Source organism: Xyrauchen texanus, chromosome 11, assembly GCF_025860055.1.
Source record: "Xyrauchen texanus isolate HMW12.3.18 chromosome 11, RBS_HiC_50CHRs, whole genome shotgun sequence".
NCBI classification, from domain to species: domain Eukaryota; kingdom Metazoa; phylum Chordata; class Actinopteri; order Cypriniformes; family Catostomidae; genus Xyrauchen; species Xyrauchen texanus.
The window spans coordinates 25,402,860-25,420,485 of record NC_068286.1 but is presented as its reverse complement, the minus strand read 5'-3'; the positions used below and the strand labels follow the sequence as shown (position 1 = coordinate 25,420,485).

Sequence of the window (17,626 nt, the reverse complement as noted above, 5' to 3'; positions counted from 1 at the left end):
GAAAATGTGCTAATCCTGCAACTGAGCACTCTATGGCATATGGGATGGCTGTAGGGGTTACTTTCCACTGTTGGCATTTACAGGGTCTGGACCTAACAATATGAACACAATATAGCCCTGCAATAAATGTTATGTTTATAAAGGATATAATATTTTTTTTGTTGAGATTTTGTCGGAGATCTTGATTGATCTCTGGTTATTTATTCTGGTGGTGTTTTATTGGATTGAATTATAAACCCATGGGCCAATGACTGGGTGATGGGCAATTAATGGGGTATCTTTAAAATGTTATGTTTACGAAATAAAAAACTTTCATGATTGTCTAGCTCTGTGGGTGTTTTTGATGTTGAGTCAGATGCAGATTGTAACCTTTTCTGTTTATGAAATGGCTAAGTAGGCAGCTTCAGCAGTATTCACACTGTGCTTTCTTGTTGCTTTATGATCTATCAATTAAGACTTAGTCGATATTAAATTATGTTAACAGGGTTTCCCACCCCAAGCACCTGGTTAAAATCAGGACATTTTCATTATTTTACCATTTCATCGGGCTTAAGGGTATAGCTAGTCTAGTATGCCCCCTTGCTGGTCATAACCTACATTCAATAAAAATGTTCAAAGAATGGATTCATGTTTTCCAAATGCATATTTATAACAATGGTCTGTATCCTAAACCAACATTTATTAAGTACCACTGTTGTAACTTTGCAGCCACACAATTGTGGATGTAATGATATAAAACTAAAGATTGATGAATGGTGTAAAAAGAATGTCCACTAATGTGTTGTTTTTTTTTTTTATTATTGAAAGAGACAGTAGTGGAGCAAAAGAAGGCAATTTATCTTTATGAAAATAGTTTATAACTTTACAATTTATTTTAAGTCTTAAAACTGCAATCCAAATATTACATTTGTATAGGCTACACACAAAAGGAAGAAAAGGACCAAGAAATTAGAGGATCCTTAGTATGTGGCAGGCAAACCCCCCAGGCTTACAGAAATGGTTTAACCCTACTAATCAGCAGCAAATGGAAAAGTGCAACACTCACCCCTTCAAACTGGACAAGTGGACAAATGGCTCAGAATCGCATGAAATCAACACGTTGACAACACGTAAACAACGCGTGAAAAGTTAACACGTAGACAGCACGTTAACAACGTGTTGTTGACGTGTTGTCTACGCGTTGTCTACGTGTTAAAATTCGCGTATATTTGGACTGTCTGGCGTTCCATACCTTAAGTCGCGTTGCGTTGCCTCGCCCCTGTGTTAGCGTGGGTATAACATCAAACTGTTGCCAGCCGCGCGAAAGGCTCTCTCATTCATACCCCATAGCAGGTTCACGGTGAGAGAGAAAGCAAGAGTTTCTCAAAGTATCTGCCCGGAAAAAAAAAACTAAATACTAAAGCAAAATGGTGAGTACATTAGTTTTGAATATATACTCTTAGTTAAACCTATTATGACAGTAACTTTGCTTGTAAGTAAATATGTTGAGTAAGCATGCCTACATATTGGGTAAGCTAGTACAGAGGGCACCTACTTCTTTTGCCGGCTAAACATGGCGGTAAAATAACGACTGCGCATCACTGTGCTTTTGAAATTACTGTGGTAAAAGGTTTATAATTACAATAATAACTGTTTTAAGTTGTGTATTTAGGCAACGCTTTGACGCGACGCGTTTGTGGTTGCTCCGATCATCCAGGAGCGAATGTAGCTGTCACACGGTGATTTTCACTGTGACGCAGCGGTTTTATTTCGCATTAAACTCTTTTGGCTCAATTTTTCTATCTAAAAGTACGTTCTGAATTGATGCTTGTAATTGTTTGTCTACGTTGTGTCATATATTATTTGTAGTTTGTTTTACCGTACTTCAACACTACTTCATAATTTCTGAGTAACCCACAGTAGTATGGAAACTACAGAGGACTTTTTGCTATAAGAAGTGTGATTATGGGTGTTCATCAGGGTTGTGCAAAATTAAGAATTTCAAAAATAGCTCCCTTTCAGCTCATTAGTTGGAATTTGAATTGAACTGAACTGGTAATGCCCCACACAGAAAATTTGAATCGAAATTATAGGAAGTGGCATTTATTGAATTAATTTAAAAGAAATTGAGAAAGGTTATAGCACAATTTCATAAGTCAAGCACTGGACATGTTATGTCATGATTTTTCACCAGTTATGCCTGTTTATTTCCTGATGTGTATATAATTATTTTAACAATATTATTATATTTATTTTTATATTTTAATAACATTTAAAATGTTCCATATAGCAACAGAATTTGTTTACCACTCTGTTTTCAAATAATTTGAAAATAAATGGATTTTGAAAATATTGATTGTAAAATATACAGTAGATTGTATTATTTTTTAAATTGTATTGTATAAATTATAAATCGTATTATTGTAGCAAACTAAATTGTTCTGCCAAGGCCCATAAAATGAAATTCTCAATCTAGAGAAATAAATCTAATACAAATTTCTGTAGGTGGCATTTAAAACAATATTATATTTAATTTATATTTGTTTTGTTATCAATTATTAATACTGTGAAAGATGTGTCCATTACAATGCAAGGAAATCACTCGCATGTGCTACAAAATTTTGTAGCAAAAAAATTTGTGGCAAAAATGTATATATTTGGCAACTGGTTAGTAAATGTTCAGATTTAGCTCTCCAGTGATTGTTTAGTACAGTGGTGGAGTATTTAGCAGCGAGATTCTTTCACTGCGTGTTTAGGGTAAAAGTTGTTCCATTTAATGAGTGTACAAAGGTGAGATCCACACAATCAATTTGTCTTTGAATAAAGTCTCTTTTAATATACTTTTTCTTTACTTTCAATTGTTGATCAAAACAATCATGCATAGCACAGATGATATAAAGCCATTTGAATCTCTCATTAATATGCACTAATTTACAGGCGCTGATTTCAGAATTACCAGTTTTCTTAAGAGACCATACCTGTTTTTAGCATGTGTTCAACAAATTAATTTAAATACCTGTAAATAGTATAAATTATGCAATTAAACAAATGAGATATGTTTAAGATGAGATGGAGATTTTCCAACTTGTACCATATAAACTTGAGTACTTATTGGATTAAATCATTTTCAGGCGATTATATATTTGTGTAATGAGGGAGGGTGTGGCGAAAGTGACCAACACCTTATATTGAGGTGTGCATAATTATTAGGCAGCTTCATTACCTCAGGTAAAATGTGCCAAAAAAAGAGATTTAACAGGCTCTGAAAGGTCAAAAATTGTAATGCCTTTCAGACGGATGCAACACTCTTGAAATAGCCAAGCTATTGAAACCGGACAATGAAACATTTTGTTGCAAATAAGTTGATTGTGGTGCAAAAAACACATGGAGAACAAAAGGTGCAAATTAACTGCAAAAGACTTGAGAATTAAATGTGAAACTACCAGGAACCCATTATCCTTCAGTGCCACCATATTCCAATGTACAATGTGTCAAGTGCTCTGAGACATGGCCAAGGTCAAGAAGGCTGAAACACAACCACCACTGAATAAGATTCACAAGTTGAAGTGATAAGATTGGGCAAAGAAATACCTGAATACAGATTTTTCAAAGATGGGCCTGTGGTTGGATCATTAAAGGACACCGGGCATCACTTCGAGTAAGGCACCAGTAAGGTGGACGAGAGGTACTGGTATGGGCTGCTATCATTAAGGATGAGGTTGTTGGATATTTGCGATGCAGATGGACTGAAACTCAACTCCCAAACCTACTGCAAGTTTCTACATGCATCCAAGTTCTCCACTGCTTGGCTAGCCAGCAAGAGCCAAGTTGGGTCATTATTTACAGTGAGGGAAGACAATACACCTCTTTGAACAGCATTTTGGAGGCTGTGGTAGCTGCTTAAGCAAAATGGACAGATCAAGAAACTGACAGACTCCATGGATTGAAGGCTCTTGGCAGTTATTGAAAAGGGTGTTCAAATTTTTTTTATTTAATTGTCATTTTGTGTTAATTATTTGTTGCACTTGCTCAATTTTAGAATAAACAATCGAGTTGGGAGAGTTTATTTTTTGTAATTTAGTTGCCTAATAATTTTGGACACTTTTATATATTCCCCTGAGAAAGTCAAAACTCACTTTTCCTTCATTTAACATTCAGATCTGAGGTTCAATAACATTTTGGATTGACAGAGCATTGTGTTTGTTCAACAATAAAATGAATCCCTAATAATTGTGCATGCAGTGTAATTAACGGCATTAGCTGAAAAATAATTTTTCATATGGATTCAAAAGGGACATTATAAATGAAATATACGCATATGAATCGAACCTGGAAATTTGTATCAACACTCAGCCATACTAAAGAAGCAGATCTCCAAGCTTGTTTTTGCATGGAGATGATACTAGAATCACTTGGATTGGTGTTTGATGAATTCCAAAGGGACAAATTCTAAAGGCCCCAATTCACACTCTAAAAGCCTTGTTTGGATTGTAGGTGTTTTGGACATCACAAAACCTTTAGAAACATTTAAGAGCTAGTAAACCCCCATATTAATTGTTGTCCTTCATAGCCAACATTTCTGGCAAGCTCTCTAAAACATGTAAATTGCAATCATATTTCTAATATCTGCAGTACTAGATGAAAGAATGTCTCGTCTACCTTTAACCTTGAACAAATTATATTACACTATCTGTAAAGTCTGTAAACATCCAGTGAAGTTAACCATTAACAAACTTTTGTCTCTGGCGTGGAAGGTTTCTTTTTTTTTTTTTTTTTTGCAATCATTACACAGTTTCAGGAAAACATGAAATACTTTTAAATACCATTGAAATTACTGAAAGCATTTAGGACTTCTAGCACAATTTTAGACTTTGAAAAAAAATTCTGACATTTTGTCTCACTATTGTGGCTTTCTCATAATTGGGAGTTGGTCTCACAATTGCAAGACAGTCATTTTTATTTATATATATTTATATATTATGCAGAGGCGGATCAGGCTTCCATACTTATAAAATCAAAAAGTGTATTTTTCGTCAAGTGGAAATAATTTGTACACTATATTTAAATGTATAGCATATGTCTGTTGTAAACCTTTTGAAATGGATTAATAGGGTAATAAATCAAGTCGGGTTGTAGAGACCGCTAGTCAATGCAATTAGGAATACTTTTGGAGAACAAGACATTTAAGACTGCTGCACCAATTTAAAATGTAGGAAGAATATCTGAATGCAAGCAAAAAGGGTTTGGTGATGGAGGTGTTGTAAGGGGAAGAACTCTCCCTTAGTGGGGGGAAGATGACTTGTAACAACCCATAAATAACTTCTAACCTGGCTGCCATGCCCAAAATAGGTAGTCCCATGTGCCCATCTACCATCCCCCTCACCACTGACTCGCCAATAGACAGAAAAGGAGCGAGTGGTAAAAATAGAGCCATCCCCAGAAGGGAATTCAGAGGAAGAGTCATACCCACAGAGGAGGACCAGAGTGTGGATATTTCTTAGTGAAAGTGTTCTAATGTTAAAGTAGATAATCTCTCTGGAGCACAAGCACAGATTCAAAATCTGAGCCTAAATCATTACTGCGCACATTTGCTACACCCACTGAACGCATGTGATTCTTGCATCTGTGCCATAGGTGAACTACTGGGGTGAATCATGAAACCTGACAAAAAAATGTGGGGGTCATATTTTGCACCAAAACCAAAATACTTTTTTATTTATTTTTTATTTATTTATTTTGCTTGAATAAAAGCAGATTTAAGGACCATTATTTTAGTGTGTGTGTGTATATATATATATATGTATATATATATATATATATATATATATATATATATATATATATATATATATATATATATATATATATATATATATATATATATATATATTGTTTTAAGTGCTCTATTAAGCAATGGACAGTACCCCAAAATTATCATTACTGGTATGATTTAAATGATAATATCATATAATAAATCAGATATGATTTTTTTTTATTACATTAAAATTACTTCATTATCACCATTGATAATAATTGGAATTACAAAACAAAAACAAGTAAAATGTCAAGGAGCATTTGCTTAACTTAGATTTAACCTGGAACTTTCCTTTAAGCTATGTCAGCATTTGAAGCATAATGTACATTCACCATAAAATTATTTGGACTAGTCCCTCTGTTTATAAATTAAAAAATTAAAAAAAAACACCGGTTCCAGTGAGGCACTTGCAATGGAAGTGAATGGGGGCAATCTGTAATTGTTAAAATACTTTCAAAAGTGTTGCCTCAAGACATTAACACAATACATCTTAACATAATTTTAGTGTGATGGACGCAAACCATATCTCCTATTTAAAGTTACATCTAATATTTCAACTTTGTTGTCATGATGATGTCATGCTAGTAAACTGTAATATGGTGGACACCATTACACTGGTAAATCCCTGATTTTTATTTTAATTTTTTCTTATTTTTTTCGAACACTAAAATCCAGTTAACATGTATAATGTTTACTTTGTGTGGCTAGACTTTTTAAACCATATGTATTTGAGCATTTATTGACTGGCCCCCATTCGCTTTCATTGCAAGTGCCTCAATGTAAACCAGACTTTTGCTTGTTGAGGAAAAGATAATCTAGGGACTAGTAATAACTATTGTTGTGGTAATCATCATTATGCCACAAATGCTGTTGATTGGGCCTAACATGTATTGAACCCAGATTATACCTTTTAATTGGTCATGAACGTAATGTCAATGAAAAAATTCCAAAACCATGGTACTGTGAGAGCACAACATGTACATTAGGCTTATTACACATATTTTCCTATTTAATGTTTTTTTTCCTCCCCTCCATTTATTTTCAACACCATTTTTTAGGACGCATGCTAGAAATACCATGTTAGGGTGTAGCTTTTGTGGTCTCCAGATAAAAACCTGTTGGGGCTATTATATACACCTCAAGCTTTTTTCATGCTTCTACAGACTTGACAACAAGGGAGTGCAAGGAACAGTAAAAACTGTTTCTGGAAGGGTTTAGTGTATGTGTGTAAATAAGTGACTATAAGGGTTAGTAGGTAGATCCTGTCTGCCATATGTGGCAAGTGTCACATTGTAAATGGTTCCCGAGTCTTTCAGGAAACTCCCTTTCCAACATAGAGGTGTTTAAAATGCCATTTCAATGTTGCATGCCTCATGTAGGGACTTTATTTCAGGGTTATGTAGATGAGTACAAACCAATGACCGAAGACCAATGGATTAAGAAGCTTTGCGTCCTCCGGCCAGCACACTTTTACTATCCTAACCGGTCCTCTGCAGATGTCTGTCATTTGTGATTGACATTCTGTAACCACGGCCCATTATATAGATCCAGTTTTGTTTGCATCTGCCCCCTGGTGGCTGAAACAAGTTTTAAAATTGCATTTTTAATTTTGTATTTATTTATTAAGAGAATGGGATAAAATGTGCCCAAGTAGAACATAGCCGAAATTAGTGTTGTCACGGTACCAAAATGTCAGTAGTCGGTACCAATACCATTGAAATGTCACTGTGCTCTATACCATTTTCGGTACCATAGCAGAAACCGGTTACTAAACACTCTTTTATTAAGGCAAGGCAAGTTTATTTATATAGCAGATTTCATACACAATGGTAATTCAAAGTGCTTTACATAGAAGAGATTAAAATAAGAATAATTGAAACAGTTTAGAATATAAAATAAAATACAGTACAAACAGTCATACACACAGTGGCACAGTGCTCATTCAGTAAATGCACAGCTAAACAGATGTGTTTTGAGTCTGGATTTGAATGTGACTACTGTAGGAGCACATCTGATCTCTTCTGGAAGCTGGTTCCAGCTGCGGCTGGCATAATAGCTAAAAGCAGACTCCCCTTCCTTAGAGTGAACCCTTGGTATTTCTAGCTGATGTGATCCTAATGATCTGAGTGATCTGTTGGGTTTATATTCAGTGTGCATATCTGCAATATATTGAGGTCCTAGCCCATTGAGTGATTTATATACCAGTAATAATACTTTAAAATCAATCCTAAATGTAACTGGGAGCCAGTGTAAAGACCTGAGGACTGGTGTGATATGTTCATATTTTCTGGTTCTGCTCAGAATCCTGGCAGCAGCGTTCTGTATGAGCTGCAACTGTCTTATGGTCTTTTGGGAAGGCCAGTGAGGAGTCCATTACAATAATCCACCCTGCTGGTGATGAAAGCATGCACAAGTTTCTCTAGGTCTTGACTGGAAACAAAGCATCTAATTCTTGCAATATTTTTCAGATGATAGTATGCTGATTTAGTTATTGCTTTGACATGACTACTGAAACTGAGGTCTGACTCTAGAGACACACCAAGATTCCTGACTTGATTTTTAGTTGTTTGACCCCTAGCGTCAAGGTATGCATTCACCTTGAGAACTTCATCTTTGTTTCCAAACGCTATGACTTCAGTTTTGTCTTTGTTTAACTGAAGAAAGTTTTGGCACATCCAACTGTTTAATTCATCAATGCATTGGCACAGGGAGTCAATGGGGCTGTAATCGTTAGGTGATAGGGCTAAGTAGATCTGTGTGTCGTCTGCATAGCTGTGGTAAGCAACTTGGTTCTTTCTCATTATTTGGCTCATTGGGAGCATATACAGGTTGAACAGGATTGGCGCAAGAATTGAGCCTTGAGGGACTCCGCATGTCATGGACGTCCACTCAGACTTATGGTCTCCTATACTCCCATAATAACCTCTCCCTTCTAAGTATGACTTGAACCATTTTAGGACCATCCCAGAAAGCCCCACCCAGTTTTCCAGGCTGTCAAGAAGTATGTTGTGATCTTCAGTGTCAAATGCAGCACTGAGGTTGAGTAGTACCAGTACTGATAATTTGCCTGTATCAGTATTTAAGCGAATATTGTTTATTATCTTTGAGCGCTGTCTCTGTGCTGTGATGCGATTGGAAACCAGATTGAAAATTGAAAGTTGAAAAGTATCCATTTGAGTTCAAGAATTTGTTCAGCTGATTGAAGACAACTTTTTCAATGATCTTGCCTATGAAAGGAAGATTTGAGATCGGTCTATAGTTGCTTAATATGGTCTTATCCAGATTGCTCTTTTTCAAGAGGGGCTTGACAACTGCAGTTTTCAGGGAGTTTGGAAAACTCCCAGAGAGAAGTGAAGAGTTTATCACTTCTAGGAGATCTGCTTCTAAACAGTTGAACACACTTTTGAAAAAAGATATGAGAAGTGCATCAAGGGCGCAGGTTGATGTTTTAAGGTGCTGTATGGTTTCTTCCAAAATTTTGTAACTAATTTCTCAGGTTGTGGTTTGATTTGTCTGACCGCAGCACAACTCAAGTTAACAAAGTTAACAAAACATTAGCAGCAGAACTAAGAACAGAAATATGCCATTGAGCAACACTTTAATTTAAATATATTATTTTTTAATTATAACAAAACCATACAATGTATGCTTGAAGTATTTTACACTTATTTAAGATTTGCTTAAACTTTTGCAACTTTTACTTTAAGTTTTTACCAAGTACTTAACTAAAGAAGCAATAGAATGAATAAAAAACTATTTCCAAACTAATGTGCAAAGTGCTCTCGCATTAATAAAGCTGCATATTGCCATTTTTCTTATGATAATAAATGCAAAGTGACATATATTATGATTAAAGCACGAGCTATCGTGCTAATCTAGCTGCATTAAGTGTGCGTGCTTGAGGGATGAGCGTCCCCAAGGGAGAGAGACTCACAGTTGGGTGCAGTTTCAATCTCTCCCCCTTAGATTGGGACAATCTAAATATTTTAATAACCAAAAAGACAAACACACACCGATGTCGGACAGCTGTCCATAACACAAACTGATGCCCTGCCGTCTCCGGTCAGCCCGCCTCTCAGTCATCAGCCTAATTAGGGACCGGGTGTGCGGAATCACGACCTGGCCCCGCCCTCCACCCTGCCTCGGTCCCTTTTTCAGGACACTGCAATTTAAAGATAATTTTGTAAAAATCCAAATAACTTTACAGATCTTTATTGTAAAGGGTTTAAACAATGTTTTCCATGCTTGTTCAATGAACCATAAACTGTTAATGAACATGCACCTGTGGAACAGTCGTTAAGACACTAACAGCTTACAGATGGTAGGCAATCTAGGTCAGTTATAAAAACTTAGGACACTAATGAGACCTTTATTATTGGAAAAAACACCAAAAGAATGATGCCCTGCTCATCTGCATGAACGTGCCGTAGACATGAGGACTGCAGATGTGGCCGGGCAATAAATTGCAATGTCCACACTGTGAGACAGCACTACAGGGAGACAGGAAGGACAGCTGATCATCCTCGCAGTGGCAGACCACGTGTATCAACACCTGCACAGGATCAGTACATCCGAATATTCACACCCATGGCAACAACTGCCCGAGTTACACCAGGAATGCACAATCCCTCCTCCAGTGCTCGGACTGTCTGCAATATGCTGAGAGAGGCTGGGCTGAGGGCTTGTAGGCCAGATGTAAGGCAGGACCTTACCAGACATCACCGGCTACAACGTTGCTAATGGGCACAAACCCACATTCGCTGGCCCATACAGGACTGTCAAAAAGTGCTCTTCACTGACGAGTCATGTTTTGTCTTACCAGGGGTGATGGTCTGACTCTCGTTTAACCTCGAAGGAATGAACGTTACACCGAGACCGGTATTCTGGAGTGGGATCGATTTGGAGGTAGAGGGTCCATCATGGTCTGGGGCAGTGTGTCATGGAATCATCAGACTGAGCTTGTTGTCATTACAGGCAATCTCAGTGCTGTGCATTACAGGGAATACATCCTCCATGTGGTACCCTTCATGCAGGCTCCTCCTGACATGGCCCTCCAGCATGACAATGCCACCAGCCATACTGTGTGTGATTTCCTGCAAGACAGGAATGTCAGTGTTCTGCCATGGCCAGCGAAGAGCCTGGATCTCAATCCCATTGAGCACATCTGGGACCTGTTGGATTGGAGGGTGAGGGCTAGGGCCATTCCCCTCAGAAATGTCAGGGACCTTGCAAGTGCCTTGGTGGAAGAGTGGGGTAACATCTCAGCATGAACTGCAAATCTGGTGCAGTCCATGAGGAGGAGACACACCACAGTACTTAATGCAGCTGGTGGCCACACAAGATAATGACTGTTACTTTTGATTTTGACCCCGCTTTGTTCAGGGACACATTCCATTTCTGTTAGTCACATGTCTGTGAAACCTGGTCAGTTGATGTATTAGTTGTTGAAGCTTTGTTTATACAAATATTTACATGTTAAGTTTGCTAAAAATAAAAGCAATTGAAAGTGAGAAGATGTTTCTTTTTTGCAGTGTTTATAACAAAATCTCTTTCAAGGCGAGTCAGTCCACTTGCTGGCCATCTTTGGAATGCACCCTGGCAGCTTTTTTCTATGTAAACAAGTGGCATAAAAGTACAGCTCCTATCAGCTTGAATGGGGGAAAGGCCAAAATCACCAAAACAGTTTGTCGAGATTATGATCAAAGAACATATTTTGTGTCAGCAGAAAATCAAACAACAATGGGATCATAAGTTGTGATTCCGATAACTCTAATCAGGCTGGTTCAGCTATTGCCCATGGATGTCAATACTTAAATCAAAATTGGTTTAAAAAAAAAAAAAAAAGCTATATACTGTATGTAAAAAATACTCCACAATTTTGCCATGCCCAATTCCCAATGCTCTCTAGTTCCCCATGGTGGTGTAGTTACTCTACTCAATCCAGGTAATGGAATTTTTGGTGTGTGTGTTTAAAAAAAAAAAAAAAAAAAAATGTATGCCAAGATATTACTTGACATCACAGTTAGGCATGTTGGGTCGTGAGGCGACAACATGGCATTCTGCTGTGTCATTGCATATAAACAATTTAATTAGAATAACCAGTATTTAGTGTACACTGCACAAGTATACTGTACAGCCATGGCCAAAAGTATTGGCAGTGACATTGTATTTTGCAATGTTTGCTGCTTCAGTATTTTTAGATAATTTTTTAACATGTTTCTATGGTATACTGGAAAACAATAAGGTTTTCATAAGTCTGAAAGGCTTTTAATGGTAAAAACATTCAATATATGCAAAGAGGCAATATTTACAGTGTTGACCCTTGTTCCTCATTACCTCTGCAATTCGCTCTGGCATGCTGGATATCAGTTTCTGGGACAAATCCTGACTGATGGTGATCCAATCTTGCCTTATTAGTGCTCTTGAGTTGATCACAATTTGTGGGCTTCTTCTTGTCCACTCGCCTTTTTGGGGATTGACCACAGGTTCTCAATGAGATTAAGATCCGGGGAGTTGCCTGGCCACGGATCCAAAATTTCAATGTAATGATCTCCGAGCCACTTCATTATCACTCTTGCCTTGTGACATGGTGATCCATCATGCTGGTAAATGCACGGATCATCACCAAATTGCTCCTGGATCGTTGGGAGAAGTTTCTCTTGCAGGATGTTTAGATATAATTTATTCATGGCAGTGTTTTTGGGCAGAATTGTGAGAACCCCACTCCCTTGGATGAAAAACAACCCTACACATGGATAGACTCAGGATGCTTCACTGTTGGCATGATACAGGACTGATGGTTTCTCTGGACTATCAATTTTCCAGATGTCCCAAACAGTCGGAAGGGGGCTTCATCAGAGAAAATAACTTTGCACCAGTCTTCTGTTGTCCAATCCTTGTGTTTCCTGGAGAATTTCAGCCTGTCCTTGATGTTTTTCTTGGAGAGAAGTGGCTTATTTGCTGCCCTTCTTGACACCAGACCAATGTACATGTAAATTGTATGCTGTATGATATAAATATGATATGTAATATGATATAAAAATAATATTAATGTTTGGATTATATTTTATCTAATGTTTAAAATGCCTCATCAACAAAGCTTGTGCTTGCAAATATGTGTTCAGGTTAAATGAGTAAAATACACTTTTAAATATGGCAATATTAGAAAATCAGCATATTATGATTTCTGAAGTATCATGTGACACTGAAGACTGCCGTAATGATGCTGAAAATTCAGCTTGGATCACAAATTGCATTTTACAATATATTTAAATAGAAAACTGTTCAGAATAGCAATGTTGTTTGTGTATTTTGGATCAAATAAATCCAGTCTTGGTGAGCAGAAGACACTTTTTAAATGGTAGTGTAGGTCTAAAATTAAGTAAAGTCTTTATGTAAAGAAAATATATAGTCAGATTACTACTTTTAATTTAAAACTTGATTTTGATCATTAAGTCTCCTCACATTCATTCTCTATTCCTCATTGATGGGCCCAGGGGAGGGTCTTTGTATCCTCAGGTGTAAAATACCTCCATGTTCACGCCTCCTCGCATATTAACTATCAACACTAAAAGTGTCTTACAAAAGTTCAATTACTATATTGTTTTGTATGAATGAGTGATCAGGATGGTTTTCACATCATTTTGTAGCAGAAACTGTAGGCTACAAGGTCCAGTTCTCAAAAGTCTTGTGGACAAATGTTTAGTATGTGTTATATGACCTCATTTCAGTGACTTAAAATTTTAAGTTTTTTCAAAAACCATGCATAAACATTATTTTCTCAAAAATGCAAACCTGTACATGCATGTTGCTCACATATTATTGTACCCCAGTTGGTGTTGAATACAGTGTTATCAGACTTTAGCCATTAATATGTTCTTAATCAACTGAAAAAAAGCACAAATGTCAAGGCATGTCAAAACTACTTCAGGGCCCAAAATACCCTCAGACCCCAGAGGGTTAAAAAAAAAAATTGTGCACATTTAGATGGATCAAAGAATGAAAGATGTTACTGTGCCCCATTACTAGGTTACTAATAATCAGTTTCCTTGTACTGTCTCCACAGCGTGAGTGTATCTCTGTCCACGTTGGCCAAGCTGGTGTCCAGATGGGTAACACGTGTTGGGAGCTGTACTGTCTGGAGCACGGTATTCAGCCTGATGGACAGATGCCCTGCCATAAACCCGTGGGTGGCCATGATGACTCATTCACCACTTTCTTCAGTGATACCGGAGCTGGCAAATATGTGCCACGTGCCATTTTTGTAGACCTTGAGCCTACAGTCATTGGTAACTACCACCATGGGGTTACTTTATATTTTACCACATGTATGGGGTGTTTTTTGCTACTATGTAGACTGTAATACAAATGTCTTGTTTGAGTGGCATGTTTTAATAAAAGACAAATGTCCAATAATTTTTTAAAAATAATCACAAAAGTTTATTATTAAAACAAATATAGTTTTGTAACTGAACTGTAGGTGACATTGTAGAGATATAGATATGGAATTCATTTGTGTGGTCCCAGCTAATTTATTCTCACAGATAATAATCCCGAAGTAATTGACTAAAAATTATGAATTACTTATCTAAAATTGTAGTCGGATTACTTATGACTTAGTTACTTTCTAAAACACCTTTCACAGAATTTTTTTTTTCCGCCCAACAAATTAGAAATAATTTTTACAATGTTTGCAGCCGCACAAGCTTTTAGCTGTCACAGAATTTTTCTTTTTTTTTTAGATTAACACAATTTGTTTGTTGTAATCTATTCTACATAAAGTATAATATTTAAATATAAATGTGTGTAACAAGTAAATTAATGAATAATGTTTAATTTGCAAGTCAGTATATGTAATCTGATTACAAGGATTTTAAATGTAATGTTACACTATTTTGTACTAAATTTATTATTAATTAATTAATTAATTTAGTTTAAATTGTAGTCATAACCAGAACTAAATCGGATCTGTCCAAATGTGAATTTAATATTACTAAGAATGAAATAAATTCCTTTCATTGTATTTTCAGAGAGCTGTAAAGGGCTAAAAGTTTGGTAGTTTTGCATAAGATATGCCTGTGATTATTATGTAAAATAACGTGTGGTTTTGCGTTGATTTCAGATGAAGTACGCACTGGTACCTATCGCCAGCTGTTCCATCCTGAGCAGCTCATTTCAGGCAAAGAGGATGCTGCAAATAACTATGCCCGTGGGCACTACACTATTGGCAAGGAGATCATTGACTCCGTCCTGGACCGCATACGCAAATTGGTAATGGGAAAAAAATTAATTTGCTGGCAATATTTGCATTTTTTACACTGATTTCTGCAGAATGGATTTAAATATGGTCAAATATGCTAAATGGAGTCAAATGTTAAATACTTATTCAGCCTGATCTCATGACAATCACGTGACTGGTGACTTTTTTGCAATGATTGATATTACATGGTTCATTACAAGTGTATTTGTCAACAAAACCTACCTCCTACCTTAAACCTAACATATAGTATGGCTGTCAACTGGGCAAAGAAACTAAATTTGAATTAAAGTCCACAGATTTTTAAATTGACATTTCCTTGGTACACAAGAGGGTGCAATGGATGCATATAAAACATACAGCACAGTGTTGAATTATTGAGAGAGGAAAAAAAAATGTTCTGGCTGTTAAAAAGCATATTCTATTTTAAAGGAATACGCATAGAATAAATATATATATATATATATATATATATTATATATATATAATATTTTTTTTTAAATTGAACTACTTTCCTGATAAAGCATTTTATTATCCATTTCTTAATCCGAGAAATGCTGATAAAAGAGCAAGACGTCACTGCCAGAGACCTCCACCTAAGGGGCTGTTTGAATAGTTGATTCGCCACGTTTTGTTGATTTTATTCTGTGTCCTGTATACGAGCGCTGTGTTTTTAGATGCCGTGTCAAGTTAATTAAGACACGTTTTAAAAGGTTGAAGTTATTTTTGAGACATCTGCATTCTCTTAAACAATTTTTTGTACTGCGTCTAGACTTTTTTTATTTTTTTATTTTTTATTTTTTTTTTAGCACAAGAATGCAATCGGTCTGTAGTCATCCGTGCCTGGCACACATCCAAAATTAGCATTTACAGTTTTAGCAATTGCGAATTGTCATTTGACAGCACTAACCAATAGTGTCAAGGCAAATGTGAGGTGAAAAACACAGTCGCTCAAGTAACCCATGCTATTTTGTAGTGATTCTATGACACCTTCACGCACATGTGGACTTGTACCCCAAACCTTTGCATTGCAACCCTATCAGTCGAGCTACCGCTTGATTTGATCACACTGGAACGGGGGGTTTATGTAATTGCCGTTCTAATTTTGTGAAAGTATTTGGAGAATGCAGATTCCAAATGGGCCTGCATATTAATAACTCAAATGTACTGAAAAGAAAAATATAGAAGTTTAAAGATTAAAAACAAGTTGGGCATTGACATGTTTTGTCTCTTTCTGTATAGGCTGACCAATGCACAGGGCTGCAGGGTTTTTTGGTCTTCCACAGTTTTGGTGGAGGCACTGGCTCTGGTTTCACCTCCCTTCTGATGGAGCGTCTCTCTGTTGACTTTGGAAAGAAGTCCAAGCTGGAGTTCGCCATTTACCCAGCTCCACAGGTGTCTACCGCCGTGGTAGAGCCATACAACTCCATCCTGACCACCCATACTACCCTGGAGCATTCTGACTGTGCCTTCATGGTGGACAATGAAGCCATCTATGATATCTGCAGGAGAAACCTGGATATCGAGCGCCCATCCTACACCAATCTCAACCGGCTCATCAGCCAGATTGTTTCCTCGATCACGGCCTCTCTGAGGTTTGACGGTGCCTTGAACGTCGACCTGACTGAGTTCCAGACCAACCTGGTACCTTATCCTCGTATTCACTTTCCCCTGGCCACATACGCCCCAGTCATCTCTGCTGAGAAGGCCTACCATGAGCAACTCTCAGTGGCCGAGATCACCAACTCATGCTTTGAACCCAGCAACCAGATGGTAAAATGCGACCCTCGTCATGGAAAATACATGGCCTGCTGTTTACTCTACAGAGGAGATGTGGTTCCAAAAGACGTCAATGTGGCCATCGCTGCCATTAAGACCAAAAGAAGCATCCAGTTTGTGGACTGGTGTCCTACTGGTTTCAAGGTGGGCATCAACTACCAGCCCCCTACAGTGGTTCCTGGAGGAGATCTGGCCAAAGTGCAGAGAGCAGTGTGTATGCTGAGCAACACCACGGCCATTGCTGAGGCCTGGGCTCGCCTGGACCACAAATTTGACCTGATGTATGCCAAGCGAGCCTTTGTGCACTGGTATGTTGGTGAGGGCATGGAAGAGGGCGAGTTCTCAGAGGCCAGAGAAGACATGGCAGCTCTGGAGAAGGACTACGAAGAAGTTGGAATTGATTCATTTGAGGAAGAGGAGGAGGGTGAAGAGTACTAAAAGTGCTGCTTTTCTACCAGATGTGAACAGAAAATCCAAATAAAATAACAATGTTTTTCATTGTGATTCATTTAATAACTTTGAATTTGTCAAGTATAAAGCAATTACATTTTTTTTTTTTTAACTCCCTATTAATTGCATGGCATATGAATGATATGCTGCCGTTATAAAGCAGGTGTTTTCAACCTTTCAATCTTAAAAATAAGATTTTCTCAGTAACACTTCTGTAATGATTCAAGGAATGCAGGGGAATGGAGGAAGCTGAGACTGGCAAACAAGAACAACTTCACGTGCTGCTTCCCCGCAGATACACGACCAAACTACTCCATCTGTAGACAGTAATACAGTAGATTATACAC

The 17,626-nt window shown here is 37.3% G+C and overlaps 1 protein-coding gene across 1 annotated transcript; it reads left to right on the top strand.

The window, feature by feature from the left end:
- Positions 1-1,068: 1,068 nt before the first annotated feature.
- On the top strand, positions 1,069-17,345 carry LOC127651932 (tubulin alpha chain-like). Its single transcript, XM_052137999.1, has 4 exons — positions 1,069-1,409; positions 13,860-14,082; positions 14,916-15,064; positions 16,293-17,345. Exons 1-4 carry the CDS (start codon positions 1,407-1,409, stop codon positions 17,265-17,267), a joined length of 1,350 nt encoding a protein of 449 aa, XP_051993959.1. The 5' UTR covers positions 1,069-1,406; the 3' UTR covers positions 17,268-17,345.
- Positions 17,346-17,626: the final 281 nt, after the last annotated feature.

Coding starts and splice junctions, on each gene's coding strand:
- LOC127651932 (XM_052137999.1), top strand. Junction 14,083..14,915: donor CCTTGAGCCTACAGTCATTG/GTAACTACCACC, acceptor CGTTGATTTCAG/ATGAAGTACGCACTGGTACC. Junction 15,065..16,292: donor TGGACCGCATACGCAAATTG/GTAATGGGAAAA, acceptor CTTTCTGTATAG/GCTGACCAATGCACAGGGCT.